Source organism: Balaenoptera physalus (genome assembly GCF_965194825.1).
Source record: "Balaenoptera physalus genome assembly, chromosome: 6".
Classification (NCBI taxonomy): Eukaryota; Metazoa; Chordata; class Mammalia; order Artiodactyla; family Balaenopteridae; genus Balaenoptera; species Balaenoptera physalus.
Genome location: NC_138885.1, coordinates 95,347,365 through 95,361,661, shown reverse-complemented (window position 1 = coordinate 95,361,661; position 14,297 = coordinate 95,347,365). Strand labels below are relative to the sequence as shown.

General features: G+C 36.3%; 1 protein-coding gene across 5 annotated transcripts in view; it reads right to left on the bottom strand.

Annotated features, from left to right (window-relative positions):
• Positions 1 to 14,297, bottom strand: part of PARD3B (par-3 family cell polarity regulator beta) — a 1,041,978-nt gene that overhangs the window by 562,524 nt on the left and 465,157 nt on the right. For all 5 annotated transcript variants that reach the window (XM_082466955.1, XM_082466956.1, XM_082466959.1 and 2 more), the window contains one exon: positions 11,777 to 11,886. In XM_082466955.1, the coding sequence (XP_082323081.1) occupies positions 11,777 to 11,886 (110 nt within the window). The remainder of the gene's footprint in view (positions 1 to 11,776; positions 11,887 to 14,297) is intronic.

Below are 14,297 nucleotides of genomic sequence, written 5' to 3'. Positions count from 1 at the left end.
GGCATCAAATAGAACAACATCATTTTTGGTGGAAAAATAACATGTGAGTATAAAATGATTAAACAACATATATGGGCTTCCCTGGTGGCGCAGTGGTTGAGAATCTGCCTGCCAATGCAGGGAACACGGGTTCGAGCCCTGGTCTGGGAAGATCCCACATGGCGCGGAGCAACTAGGCCCGTGAGCCACAACTACTGAGCCTGCGCGTCTGGAGCCTGTGCTCCGCAACAGGAGAGGCCGCGATAGTGAGAGGCCCGCGCACCGCGATGAAGAGTGGCCCCCGCTTGCCACAACTAGAGAAAGCCCTCGCACAGAAACAAAGACCCAACACAGCCAAAAACAAATAAATAAATTTTTTTTTTAAAAAACCAAAAACCAAACACCAAAAAACAACATGTATATATATTTTTTAGGAAGCACCTCATAAACTGGCTTTGAAGGCAGTTTCAAATGAAGATTGCCCAAAGCAGTTGAGCGATGGCAGCATCTATGGGACAAAGGTATAGACTCGAGGGTGCTACTTCCAAGGTTAACATTTGATTTGAGTGGTAGAATGAAAAGAGGTTACACTTTGGATTACAACATATTTGAAGTAAAATTTCTAGCACTGCTACGTATTAGCTACATAATCTGGAGCAAATGAGTTAACTTGTGTGAGCCCTAGCTTCTTCATCTATGAAACAGAGTAAATAAAGCCGAACTTGCAGATTTTTATGGAATGAAATAACATATTTAAATATATATAATGAAGTGTCCACATCTGACATGAACTTGGAACTGAGCAAAGAAAGGCCCTCCCTTCCTGACATCCCGGGTAGTATTACGTGGCCATCTGTTGGCAGACCTAGCGTGCAGATTAATGCTACTAAAACTGCAATTAAATTGCTTTGCAATTTAAATAGGCTATTATGTGATAGGAAAATGTACTCCATTCTGTTCTTTATATAAACCTTTCATAAGTGCCCCCTGTTCTTTAGGAAAGATATTACGTTCTGGGTATGTGAAAGAAAATTCGATCCACTCACAAGGAGTTCAGAGTCTAGTACGGGAATTATAAAATGTGGAAAATTATAATATGAGGTAGAAAGAATTATAATAAAGATATGACAGTGTGCCATGGGCAGGACGTGGTTAATTCTGCCCATAACAGAGAGAGGTTAGGGAAGGATTAGTGAAAGAAAGACCACTGCACTAGGTTTTGAAAGAAAATTGCACATTCACTAAGGGGAAGGGGGATGAATGACATTTGTCATTTGCCTGGCAGAAGAAACAGCTGGGCAAAGACACACAGGATCATTCTGTGCACATGTGAGAAACTGCAGGCAGCATGCTAGAGATGAAGCTAAACATATAGGCTGAGGTTAGGCTGTAAAAAGTAATGCCAAGAAACCAAAAATAAACCCTTGCTCATATGGTCAATGATTTTCAACAACGATGAAGGGCAAGAATAGTATTTTCAACAAATGGTGCTGAGAAAAGTGGATATTCACATGCAAAAGAATGAAGTTGAACCTTTACCCAATACCACATACAAAATTTAACTCAAAATGGATCACAGACCTAAACATAAGAGTTAAAACTATAAAACACTTAGAAGAAAACATAGGGCAAAAACTTCACAGCACGCAAGTTGGCAATGATTTCTTGGATACAGCAGCAAAGAAACAGGCAACAACAACAACAAAGTATATAAACTGGACTTCATGAAAATGAATAACTTTGGGGTATCAAAGGACACTATCAACAGATTGAAGAGGCAACCTACATAATGGGAGAAAATATTTGCAAATCATCTATCCAAATAAGGGATTAATATCCAGACTATACAGAGAACTCCCAAAACTCAACAACAACAAAAACAAACAACCCAATTCAAAAACGGACAAAGGATTTGAATGGACATTTCTCCAAGAAAGATGTATGAATGACTAACAGGCATGTGAAAAGATGCTCAATATCACTAATCATTAGGGAAATGCAAATCATGACCACAAGATGACACCTCATATCCATAAGGATGGCTATTTTAAAAAAAGCAGAAAATAACAAGTGTTGGTGAGGATATAGAAAGACTGGAACCCTTGCGCACTGTTGGTGAGAATATAAAATGGTACAACTATGGAAAACAGTATGGTGGCTCCTCAAAAAATTAAAAATTTAATAACCATATGATCCAGAATTTCCACTTCTGGGTATATACTCAAAATAATTGAAAGCAGGGTCTGAAAACAATATCTGTACACTCACATCCACAGCAGTATTATTCACAATAGCTAAAAGATGGAGGCAACACAAGTCTCTATTAATGAATGAATAGATAAGCAAAATGTTTCATATACATATTATTCACCCTAAAAAGGAAGGAAATTCTGGCACAGACTACATGAATAAACCTTCAGGAAATTATGCTAAATGAATTAAGCCAGTCACAAAAACCAAATACTTTATGATTTCACTTATATGAGATACCGAGAGTAGTCAACATCATAGATACAGAAAGTAGAATGGTGATTGCCCAGGGTTAGGGAGAGGGGGAAATGGGGATTTATTGTTTAATAAGTATAGAGTTTCAGTTTTGCTAGATGAAAAGAGTTCTGGAGAGGCACAGTGTCCTGGCTGCACAATAATATGAATGTACTTAGTGAAACCTAACCATACATTTTAAAATGGTTAAGGTGGTAAAAATTATATTATGTGTATTTTACTACAATAAAAAAAAAAAGCCATACCAAGAAATTTAAAATATATCCTGGGAAATGATCAGTTGCTTCAGGGCAGGAGAGGGACATGGTCAAATTTTGTAAATATATTCAGATATTTATAGGTATACAATAATTTTATTCACGAAATAATGAGGAATCATCTTATACCAGTAAAACCTCATTGGACAAATTATACAACCTTTAACCAAACAATACTTACATTTAATAAGACTATTCAAATAACATTTTGACAAGATAAACGTATGAACTTTTGATAGGTGTTCTAAAACTGTGGTATAACACTACAGCAATATCAACTGCTTTGGATGCCTAATTATCTTTGGATTTTCATAGAACATAGCTGAGTGTCAAACGTATTTTATTTAAAAATTAAGAAACATGCGTGATTGACACAGTGACTGAAATTAAAGGCAAAGAAAAGGAGACAATACAATTTCTTTAAGCAAGTCCGTCAATTCTGACTTGTGATGCTTAAGAATCTACCTCTTCCTTTTAAAGGGGGATAATCCTTTATGATTTTTACAACAAATGCCGCTTACCCATTCTTTGCTTGAAAGGTAGGGAGTTCTGTAGAGAAAGGGGGCTGGAAAGTCAGTTGGAAAACATCAGGGCTACGTCAGTCAGAAAACTGTCAGCCAGTTGCAGGTTAAAAAAGATTTGCTAAAAGTAGTGATGTTTTCACTGGTTCAAGTCTGTCAGAAGGCTTTAGATTCTCCAGCGCCTCACACCAGTAACTTCAAAACTAACTCACTCCAGATGTCCCTATGATCGTCTAATCAGACATCAAAAGCTGTATGGTGACAAGCTCACATGCTGCTTTCGAGGATGCTACATGTTTCCACAAGCGTGAAACACACACAGTAGCTACTTTTAAAATGTGATTCATCTAAATCAGAATTCCATTTTAAAGTACAGAGCTATTAGGAAAGGGGCCACCCTCTTGAGAAAGAGAAAAGTCTTTTAAATGTCTGTACAGTGTCATTCGATGACTAGATTTTGAAAGAAGAAAACAAAATGAAACCTGCACTTCACAAGAGTTTAGGTTGTGAGGGAAAAAAAAAAAATCTCCCATCAGAAGAGATTTCTAAGAATTGCACCATGCTCAGGGAAAAAAACAAAAAACCTCTCCTCTCAATACTGATTGTCGTGTTTCTTCTCAAGGTGAACTTTCATTAACTCTTTCCTTCCACGCCATCAATCTTCAGTAAACGTCCACAACACAGAAGGGACATACAGCAGATCAGAACTTACATAAGACACGATCCATACACTTGAGCTTTCACTTTAAAGTAACATGATCTACTTGCACTTTAGTCTACAGGTTTAAGCAGTGCTCTCCTCCAAAGAATTTAAGTGTGCATATGTAGATGTATGTATGTTTTTATGCTGCTGCCTTTGTGTATTTAGCTTTTTAAAAAATATATATATCTTGATATCATTACCTTGAGCAATAAAGTTTGGCATTTTGCATAGAAATATAGCCTCATTTCATGAGCACTTACAAATATTGAGACCTTAAAAGGAAATTTAAAGATGAATTCATACCATACCAATCAAGTTAATAATTTACATCGGGAACCCTGAAGTTGCTAGTTTGGGTGTCTGAGTCCTTAAGAACAACAGGAGTTCATATAGAATTTCTATTTATTATTTCCTATTAGTGACACAAAATTTCTGTGGAAATCATCCATGATGTAAATGATTTTCTCAGGGTCACAGAGTTACTGATGCAATCAGGTAGAATAAAGCTACCTTAAACATCATCTTTACCAAATTTCAAACAACACTGTCCAATCACATCTGCCCATGCTATTAACATGAGATGCTTATTAGTGTTTTGCTAAGAAACACCTTGTAAATGTTCCCATGCTCTTGAATTAATTCACATATCAGGATTTTTATTTTTATTTTCTTCCAAATCACTTGAAACCTGAAGAACTTCTTAAAGAAGACGGAATATAAGGAAAATTTTGAAGGGGAAATCTTCAGACGTGATGGGTATAAGAGAGGCATCTTGTCCAGAAATTTCTAGTCTAATCAAGGATTTTCTAAGTTCTTTGAAGATAGTTATTAGAAAATTACAAAGCTGTAACTACTGAGATTACTAACTTTTTGATTATAGAACGCACAGTTTTATTACAAAGAGGTAGAACTCAGATAATTGACTCCATTGACTGCCTATTATTTTCTTTGTTCACATTTCACGGACACTAACAAAATTAGGCTTTATAATGTTCGTCTCTAGAATTATCAAGGTTTGTTCTTTTCCTATAATTCTATTTTCTCAGAATCAACTTCTATGATGGAGTCATTGCTAGAATTGTAAGAAGATAAATCAGGCCTCACTTGAAACTGCTGACTTCAGCCACCCATCCACATCATAAACTCCAAGTGGAGAACTTGTGTTTAAAATATCTCTCTCCCCTTGACAACACTAAAAAAACACAGGTAACACACTGTCCTAAAGCAGAAAATCCTAACCTAAAGCTATTTAGGGAGAAAAACAGTATGTATACAGGTAATTTCACAATTTTCACATTTTAATTCATATATACATATGTGTGTGTGTATATATACGTATATATGTATACACATACATACTCACAAATTCACACATCTTTACAAAACAGTTAAAAGTTGCTGAATTGAATTCATTTTGCCCATCTCAGAAGTAAAAGTTTTAATCATCTAAATCATATTTATGTGTCAGGCACTGTGTCTGGGGGTTTGCATACAAAAATGAATACATCAGCTCATGCCTCTAAGGAGCCCCGTCTTGTAACAGACATGTAAACAAGCAGTTATATTTGAGTGAGATAAGAGCTAGAGATAGTACACGTGGTAATTCCCATGACAGGCTGAGCAGAGTATAGACTAAAGGCAAAGGACATTAATTTTAATGGTTAAAAATATATTATTTGATGATTTGATACTCGCTGGTGGATTGCTAGGCTTAATTGCTTTAGCTCTGGTCTTCATAACTAGGTTGTAAGTTTCCTGAGGACAGGGACCGTGCCTTATGCTTTCCGGATGGCACATGGCAGAGGTCATGGACATCTAAGGGATTAATCAATTTATGTTGACATAAAAGCAAACTCATTCAATTTTCATTACGTGCAGATCAATCTAAACAGCAAAAGACGACATGTCATGGTTACCTCTTTAATTTCTGAAGCTGACCTCTGAATAGTGATCCCTCTTTTTAGACTTTCAGTTCTGGACTAGACCCAAGAAGAATGATGGGGGAGCTCTCACCTAAACAGGGGTCACAATCCCCAGGTTCCTTCATTAGTCATGGCACAGACATTCAGACCGTCTAAATTTGTTTCACTAACTCCTGCAAGGTTTGGTGAAAAACTCTTTCACAGAATAAACTGGGCTTCTAGATTTTCCCCAGCTGAATGTGAGTCTTACAAACGTAACTGTTTCAGAAATTAAGCTGCCTAAAGTTGCCAAACTAAGTAAACATTTGGCCCCATGAAATACTGGATGGCAGCTTTATCTCTTAAAAACAAAGCCATATGAAAACCATCGTTGCAATGTGTCTCCAAGCTCTGGTCTTATCAGCACACAGCGTGAACAGCTGGAGTTACAAACACCAGGACTATTATTAAATCACTGTGTCAGGAGGGGGAAAAAAAAAAAGAAAAACCTTTTGTAGGCTTCAGTATCTCTAAATAATGAGATTATATATTACATGCTATTTCTCCCTCCCTTTCATTCATCAGTATCCATCTCTCCTCCTTGGAAGACAATGAATAGAGCCTTCCTTCTAATTTATATCAGAGTCTACAATGATTATTTTGTTCCCCTATTTCTATAGCTGCTTAATTGTATATCTAATGGACAGAAAAATATGATTCGGTCATTTAGAATTTTCATTAAGTTCCTATGTTGGATTTTGACAGTCAGCAACCCACAACCAAAAGTCCTCTGACATGTCAGTGACAATTTGATGATTTTAATCCTAAAAGCCAAGCTATTTAACTTTCTCTGTAATATTTCAGTAATTCCTTTCATGGATTTGAAAGTGTTTAATCCAGGAGGAACACTGGCTATAATAACTTCAATATATGTGACATCCAAGGGGAAATTCTCAAATCAATACATATATGCAAGACACAAAGAGAATGCTTCTACTCACTGGAAAGATTTTCTCTCACTGGAAGCTACCTGCCATTATCGTTGCTGATGAAATAACAAAAACTCCACAAAACTGATACTGGATACTGTATTTTCACTTTTCATTCCTATTGAAGACACAGGACCACTGGAAACAGTTCTTCTCCCCAGGGTGTCTTCCCAAAGGAGTTGGCGCCCCTTTCCCCCAATCTTACTGCTGCTATGAACTGTGTTGTTACTGACCAAAGAGTTATTTTGGACCTCTCAATGCAGCAATTCAAAAACTTCCATTCATCTGTACATCTTGGATTTACATACTATGTGTTGGATAGGAGAGGTAATAATATGATGAAACAACCTTAATTATTTAATACACATTTGGAGGACAGCAGCAATTTCTACTTTACTTCCTTATCATTCATCATACTCTGAGAGTTGGTGGCTTTCCCATATTATTTCATCCTAAACTCCCCAAAAAAGTGGTTCTTGATCTTTTGTATTCCTTTTAACATTTGATAAGTGATAGAGCCCCTTCAGGAAGCACACACACACACACACACACACACACACACACACACCATGTCATGGCATAAAACTTCAGAGAGTTAACAGACCCTCTGAAACCCACCCATGGACTTCCAATTTAACAACTTCAAAAACTGCCATGTTATTTTTTGAAATAAAATGTATATATTATAGACACAGACTTAAAAAAGCAGACCAGTATTGTCTTAATTTATTTTGGTGAATCAAGACAAGTAATAGTTTTAGAACAAACAAAGAGGACAACCACAGCATTATAATTTTCAGGAATCCACTTTTTAATTTACTCACCCTGCAGGATCATTTTGCCTTAGGGGTTAAACGTGAAACTATAAACAGTCATTAAAACACAAAACAGCCATGGTAGTTAACCGGATATTAAGGGGAAAAAAAAAAAAATCACATCTGTTTTAGAGTTCTCTCCCATCCGCAAATTCGGGAACATCAATTTCAAGAACCTGGTTTTATGGCTTGCCCTTAAGTCAAGAACACCAGGTTACAATCAAGGCAAGGAAGGTAAGACTGCCCATAAGGGAGGCCCTCACTACAATATCTTGCCCCCAGGATTCTCTTTCTTTGATTCAAAAGCAGTCAGTAGAATTGACTTTTCTATTCCTTGAAAAATAGTCATTACTATTCGCACATTAATAATCATGCTATTCTGATTAACTAGAAAGGTTTATGAAAAGAGGACGAAAGGAAACAAATTCCTGTGCTGTTTATCTGGCGTTACTCTAAGTGACAAATACTGAGATTTAGTGGCTTTGCAGTATACACAGAATTAGAAGCTTGCAGAGGATCTGATTTTTCTAATTTAAACCCTTTTTTAAAACTCCAACTTGTTTGATGGTGTACATCTTAAATAACCAATATGTAATAACTTCACCAGCCAGAAAACAAGTGCAACTTTTCCGACATTTCAAAAACATATCTCCAGACATCAGAGAAAACTCTCCTCCCTATAGCAAGCCTAATGAAGTACAACTAAAAATAACAACCATCAACTGTGGTTTTAAAGGCAATATTTCAATATAATCAAATATTCATCCTTACAGCTTCTTATGCTGTGGGTTGTAAGTAAGTTTCATTTCTTGGGAATGATTGAATATAACCCACTTGGGGCTCTGCCATCTGTGAATTGCTTACATATGAACACTCTGTTTAAGAGATGGAAATTTTGTTGTCATTGCCTTTCTTCTTGGATATTGAAATGAAATGCAACTGAACAGAGCTTTTTAAGCAATTATTTTTCATATTAGTTGCTACGTGGGTGCATTATCACATGCTCCCCAAGTTCATCATCACTTGTCAAATCATAGGAATCAAGTATGGTGCCGCTGAAGTGGAGGAGGCATCGAGTAGAATTACGGAATCTGAGAGATGGAGAAGAATTCGTATTCTCAGATTCTGTACTACCTGGGCTCAGGTCACTGCCACACACAACGCTCTCTACAGTGCGCTCCCATGTAAGAGCTGTGGTTGTTATGTCCCCATGGTTTCCTTGCAAGGCCGCTCCTCTGATCACTGAGCAAGCAATACAAGTGACTAGAGGGCTATGTGTAGGGTGCCACATAATTTATCAGCCATACATGGACACCTCTGAGAGTTAGCAGGGACAGTATTAATAAATATGCCAGAACAACAGGCATGAACTAGGATTGCCCCAGGCAAACCTAATCATACTGTTATCCCAGAGATATTGTGCAACTCAAAGAACTTTCTCCCAAGGGTCTCAAACCATTTCATTAGTGCTGTTTCCAATTTTACTTCGGTCTAGAGCTGCTCTGTCCAATAGGAATAGAATGTGAACCACAGATGTAATTTTTACTTTTTTAGTAGCCATGTTTTTTTAAAGTAAAAAGAAATAGGTGAAAACAATTTAAATATATTTTATTCTATCCAGTTTACCAAAACATAGTATCATTTCAATGTGTAGTCAATACAAAATTATTAACGAGATCTTTTACATTACTTTTTTCATATTTCAATCTTTGAAATCCAGTGTGCATGTTAAAATACATTCCTTATGCTCAATAGCGACATGTGGCCAGTGGCTATGATATTGGACAATCAGGTCTGACCAGCCCACGAGTTAGGATGTGCAGGGATAAAGGAAGAGAGTTATAATACATACATACATACACACACACAAACACACACACACGCGAACTGCATTTTCCTTCTAGGTAAAAAATAGACACACCTAAATGTCTTCACTTACTAACTTTACACTTGCCTGGGGTGATCCAGACCTTAGGGCAGATAAACACTCACCTGGCAAATTCTTTGGGGAAGCAGAGAGAATATGTGAGTTAGAAAAGTTGGGTAATTGCTGAGAATTTCTAGGACTTTTTCCAGACTAATATTAGTCTTGCGTCCAACACACATACACTGAGCACCTTCCATGTACTTGGGACTAGAGAAAGAAAGACAAATAAGGTACACTGCCTGTTCCTTGTAACGTTAAGGATTAAAGTTTGCGTGAAGATTATTTTACAACTGAGGCAAGAGAAGCCTAGGATGTGCCATTATTCTGTGGCAAGGCAAGGACCAGATTCTCTTCTTTGAGTCTCAGGTCTGAACTCCATCACCCACAGAGAACTCTGCGAGGGAAGGAGGAAATGTGCTTTTCTTTCTACTGTTGATACATAGGGATTGACCCATGTTTGATAACTTGCATAGGTTAGGTAAAAGGATTTTCGGTGCCAGCATTTCTTCTTGAATTAGGATTTGCATTTTTGCTAGTAATAATATACCTCCCTCTCCAAATACCCCAATTTGGAACTCAACAATATCATATTTTGGTAAGGAGACAGAATCTAGCAGAAAGATAGTAGCCCTCATTTCCTCTAGGGCAAGCTATATTGTTGTATTTTCGATTGGTCTCAACACAGAGCCTAAGTGATAGAAACACAGACCTAATATCGGTGGGGTTTCTGCATGTAAATCATGGTAACACAGATCACACTTTTGTTTCAGGGTGTATTAACGTTGCAAAAATAAGCAGTAAATTATAGTTTTTTCTCTTTTATGTAATTCTTCTCTTGTTTTTATAGTTCTTCTCTTCCTCCAATCCAATATATTCAGGCTTAACATGGTCTCAATCAGTGGGCATTAAACACACACACACACACAGCATACCACATACTGGTTCTGTTTGTACTCATCATTAGAACAGAACACACACACCTGATTTTTACTAAAGTAATGTCCCATTAAATATGTTTCTTTAAAAGGATGGGAAGTGAGAAAACATGACATCTAAACTACTTTCAGGACACTCCCTTGCTTACCAAAAGAAACATGCCCAAATATTGCCGCAAACCTATGAGTAATTACCCCATGATTTAGTATGGTGACTCCTACCTCACACATATTAACACTGGTTCTTGATAAGAATATTTTATACCAAACTGGGAGAATCCATTTAGCTCATTTAGCATCTCTACATACCAAAAATGTTGCTTTTTTTCTGAAGGCACTATACACAGTGAGACTTAAAATGGAGAAGAGACTTGCTTTTAGGAGACTTTTAAATATGGTTACATTATTGAAGATCACCTATTGCAGTGATACGCAGCCATTATCCAAAATCTAACTCTCAGGCTATTTCAGAGGATGAACCAAAATTACAATTCTTCAAAGCAACTCAGGACTTAGCAGAAAAATCCCACAGCTCCATATGGAAGGAGGGCATTGTCTCTTCAGGAAACTATTCTCCACTTAACTTCTCAATTCTAAGTAGAGCATTTATAGGTGTACCTAGGTTTAAGCACTTTTGGTATATAATTTTATTTTTCCTTAATTTGAATGTTGAGAAATCCAGTCCTGGTACCACATGTCTACGATACTGGTAGCTTGAAACTCTATCACCATTCACCATGGTATGACTTATGACTTCACAAAGCATTGTATTGTATTAACATACTGAAAATAGATAAACTATCTCTTGGAGCATTATGAAGGAGAAGGATGGGAAACCCAACAGTATAGTGCAGTGGTTAAGAGCATAGGTTCTGGAGCCAAACCACCTGGGCTAAATTCTTGGCTCTGCCACTTACCAGCTGTGACCTTCGACAAATCACTAAACCTCCTTCTGCCTCAATTTCATTATCAGTGAAATGGAGACAAAAACATGTTTGTACTTTGATGTGGAAGTATAGATGACTTAACGTAAAGCCCTAGGCACATAATTGGTGCTCTGTAAATAATAGCTATCACTATAACTATATACTAGCAATAGCTGATGCTAGTTATTATTATAACTAACACTATATATCCTATCAAAAGCTCTAATTATCCACTTACTTAAGACTGCAAAGTCCCAGTTAGTTTATGGGTAAGGTGCTTTGATCTTTCATTAGGAATGCAAACGGCAGGATACCTACTGGAATAACAGGTTTCAGACTCTGGCCACTGGGGTGTGAAGCGCTTGGCTGGGCATCAGCAGGTGGGCTTGGCGCTGGGTCACTGCTTCTCCTCACCAGCAGCGGAGTGCCTGTAGGACAAAATAAGAGGTGAGAGGTCAAGAATGCCCTGGGGGGAAGAGAGGGCATGGTACAATGCAATTTAATTAAAAAGGTTTACAACATGCTTTTATGTAAAAACATTCTATTTCTAAGGATGCCTATAAATTAATCCATTTAATGATCTTTTGTCATCTATTTATAGAATGACACATGGAAACAAAATCTTTCAGCTCTCAGCTTTCCCCACTTGCATTTCAAAACAAGCCATTCTACTTAACAGAAAACTGTTAGGCAATGCAAAAGTTGACAGTGTACAATCGAAAACTGGTCTAGAAAATATATTTGAGTATTAAAAAGAATGATTATCCAGCAGACAAGTGAAGAGGTTCACACAGTCAGTGCAATTTGCTATTCAGGAGAGCTAGAAGTATAGTTATTACTGCCATTTGGAGCTTCCCAACTCTTTTGAATGATGATATATACTGAAATAAATTATTTGCTGGGGTTATAGCATTAATGTCTATTTAAGTACACAAAGAGATTGGTTTCATTCTCCTCCTTTTCTCCTAAAGTAGATAAAACTGATAAGGAAAATAAGTTAGTTCTTCTAAAAATATATCCTGATTTCTTTTTAATAATGAAAGCTTCCATTATTAAATATTTGAGTCAGTTATTAAATTCTGAAAACAGATCATACTATTAGAAAGTTAAAATGAAATTCAACCTTAGCAGAGAGAGTGGCCCAACTACTCTGCCTGCAATTAGGCCGAAAATAATTTGTTTCGTACACAATTGGTCACTATAGAAGAAACTCTCAAAAAATCTGTTTGTGACTTAATAATTGCTCTCGTATAAAAATTAACTATTTATTTGTGTGCCTTTGGGGAAAAAAGAAACAGTAGAAATGCAATCCCGTTTATCAATATTCTGAAAGTAATTCCCCAACTCCCGAGCTATTGCAGTTTAAAATAACATTTTTCATACCTTATTTTATATGGTACAGTTATAAAAAGTGAATCCATTTTGAAGTTATTTACAAATCTGATTTTTCTATGTGCTACAACATCCTTATTCTGTGAACAAAACATAGAATTGCTAATACTTTTCACCCTTATTCAGTTAGAAGTTGCTTTTTAAAAAATAACTTATTTTATAATAAGAAATGAATGAGCTACTGAGGAGGAAACACTATGCCAAAAGGTATTATAAAGCCCAAGTACACATTCCATTATTTATTTTTTATTAATAGACACTTCACTACATTATTCCCCACCTCCATCTAAAACTTTTTTTAAGTATAGCTGATTAACAATATCATGTGGGTTTCAAGTGTACAGAAGAGTGATTCAGCGTTTTTGCAGATTCTATTCCATTATAGGTTATTACAAGCTAATGGGTATAATTCCTTGTTCTATACAGTATATCCTTGTTGCTTATCTATTAAATATATATTAGTGTGTATCTGTTAATCCTGTACCCCTTATTTTCTCCTCTCCACTTCCCTCTCTGCTTTGGTAACCTCAAGTTTGTTTTCTATATCCATGAGTCTGTTTCTGTGTTGCATATACATTCAGTTGTATTATTTTAAAACATTTCTTAAGCAAGTGACAATACCAATAGTTCTATGGTTGGCAATTATTCTCTGAAAGAAATATTACAAACAAAAAAACAAAAAAATAAGAGGAGTAAAAGTAAGAGAAAGTACCAAAAAATCTTAGACAATAGAGTCCCAGTTCCACACCAGTATGTTTTTCCCTCCTTCAGGTGATCTAAAGACTAAGAGCCTCTCAGGTTAAGCCCCTGAATTACCATTAACACGAAGTGAACCAGCCAGTCTAAACGCAATATCCTCAGAAGCAACCCATTATCTTTAAAATTAAAAAGAGAATGGGGCCAACTCCATGAAACTCTGGTTTGTTTCCAAGCATTTAACCCAGACTAGTACACTGCAACAATCAATAATATCAAATTGGAAAAAGACAAACAAATAAAAAACATGTTAAACCCAAATGGGATACCGAGGTCACAAAATACGTTGATTTAGAGGCACAGAAATAAATATTTCAGTGACTGACAATTTCAGTTACGTTGTTTTTTCAGCTGAGTCATATACATATACACATATATATATACACATATACAGAATGTGTGTGTGTGTGTGTGTGTGTGTGTGTGTTGGTGAGGGGAAAGAGAGAAAAGGAGGGAGAAAGAAAGAGATTATTCTTGGGTAACAAATATATTTTTCTCAAAGAAGCCACACTATATAGTTTTCCTTCAACTCTAAAGACATGACTGACTCTTTACTTACTGTCAGTATCTGCTGTTTTAACAACAAAATGTTAAATTATTTAAAACATAATTTTATAATAGCATGTATTTGTATTTCTATAATCAATCAATATGCCACAGTATTATAGGGTGTCTCCCAGAAGATGACAGT